General features: G+C 22.1%; 1 protein-coding gene across 1 annotated transcript; it reads right to left on the reverse strand.

Annotated features, from left to right (window-relative positions):
- Positions 1-136: 136 nt before the first annotated feature.
- RHIMIDRAFT_302052 (uncharacterized protein) lies at positions 137-1,623 on the reverse strand. Its single transcript, XM_023614380.1, has one exon. The coding sequence runs from the start codon at positions 1,572-1,574 to the stop codon at positions 150-152; it is 1,425 nt and encodes a 474-aa protein (XP_023461722.1). The 5' UTR covers positions 1,575-1,623; the 3' UTR covers positions 137-149.
- Positions 1,624-2,002: the final 379 nt, after the last annotated feature.

Below are 2,002 nucleotides of genomic sequence, written 5' to 3' on the forward strand. Positions count from 1 at the left end.
CTGACTTATTGTCCTTTTCCTATCCTCTTCTCATCTTATTAGTTTTTGTCTCTTACCTTTGTACTTGGCAAAACAGATGTGTGCTTTGTATTTCTTTGTAAGGTATGGAGAACAATTTGTACTACCTTAAACATTGATTTTTTTATAAATTAGATATTTTCAATTGTAGCCATGTATTCATCAATAATTGCAGTATCATTGAAATCTTCCTGCCAAACCCATTCATTGTATGAATCATCATAATCCTTCCATTTAACATAAAATTTTATTCTTTTTTTAAATTTTCTATGTTTTATAATTTTTTCAACCTCAAAACTATCTTCTAGTTCTGAATCACTTTCAATGTCCATATTTTTTATATTATAGTTATTGTTTACAATATTATCAAAATAATTATTTATATATTCCTCTTGCTGATTAGTCATGTCAGTTATTCTTAATAAATCAAATTCATATATAATACTATTTATGGAATTATTTTTATAAGGATTGGGGTAATCGAAATTTTCATTAATCCATAAAATATGGTTTGGTTTTACTTCAACATTATAATAATTGCAAAATTTGCCAATATTTATTAATAAAAGTGAAAGCTTTAATTGTAAATTATAAATTTTTAGATCTGTCACTTTTACTGAACCCTCATTATTATTAAACCTCTTAAATTTATTACCAAGATATCCAAAACAAGATTCAATTTTACTCCTGAAACTGCCAAAGGTTTCATTATATAATTTTTCTTTATCATTCAACTCAATATTTTTAGTTTTTCTAATTGGGAACATAAAGTTATTAATATTTATTTTATCATTTCCCTTTTTTTCACAGTTTTCAATAAACTTTTCTATATAATAATAATAGCCTCCATCAAATGCTATGCAATCATTTTCATTTAATTTATTTTCTAATTTCATATCTAAAAACATTTTTCCATCGTTATAATTCTTGCATGGTTTACTTTCTGATACATAAATTGCAAATTCATTAATATCATATATTACCTGAGTCCTTAAACCTGAATTTTTAAATTTATATGAATAAAAATTTCTTTTTTTTATATCTTTTTCATTATAATCAATTCTACTATCATGACCATCTAAATATAATGTCATATTCTTAAAACCTAATGGGTTAATTTTTTTAGCATTTAGTATTCTTAATGTCGTTGATGAAAACATATTTTCAAGCATATCTGTTATTAATTTGTTTAAATCATTTCTATTACTTTCCCAAAATTCCTTATAAATTGCATAAAATGATGTAAATGGTATATAATCATTCATATCCCTTATAGAATTTCCTGATATTAAATGATATAAAATACATAATCCTTTTTCTAAAAATACATAGGGACATTTATAATCATATCTTATAAAAATAACTACTAAAAAGAAGAATACAGGAGTATATCCAAGTTTCTCAACTAATTCTTGTTTAATTTTTTGTATATTATTTATATTTTTTATTTCTTCTCTATGTTTATATTCTGATATTTTAGTTGGGTAGTTATAATCTAAAAACTGCCAGTATTTGTTATTAATTTTTGAAAGTTCAGTTCTTGTAATATTATCCATCCCATATTTTTAAAATAAGTAAAATTCAATTTTTATAATTATTAATTATTATGCAATTGATAGTTTTGAGGTTGAAAAAATTATAAAACATAGAAAATTTAAAAAAAGAATAAAATTTTATGTTAAATGGAAGGATTATGATGATTCATACAATGAATGGGTTTGGCAGGAAGATTTCAATGATACTGCAATTATTGATGAATACATGGCTACAATTGAAAATATCTAATTTATAAAAAAATCAATGTTTAAGGTAGTACAAATTGTTCTCCTTCTCTAAATTTTAAGAAAATTTATATAGTATTTATCAAAATATTTTAGTATTTTTTGTGAAGGAGAACATTTTCTTACATATAAATCTTTATTTTTAGCAAAACATTAATTGAATTGAATATATAAAAATTTATAATAATGCTAAATTTACTGCA

This window comes from Rhizopus microsporus (genome assembly GCF_002708625.1).
Source record: "Rhizopus microsporus ATCC 52813 unplaced genomic scaffold scaffold_27, whole genome shotgun sequence".
NCBI lineage: Eukaryota > Fungi > Mucoromycota > Mucoromycetes > Mucorales > Rhizopodaceae > Rhizopus > Rhizopus microsporus.

Coding starts and splice junctions, on each gene's coding strand:
- RHIMIDRAFT_302052 (XM_023614380.1), bottom strand. CDS start 1,574: ATGGATAATATTACAAGAACTGAACTTTCAAAAATTAATAACAAATAC.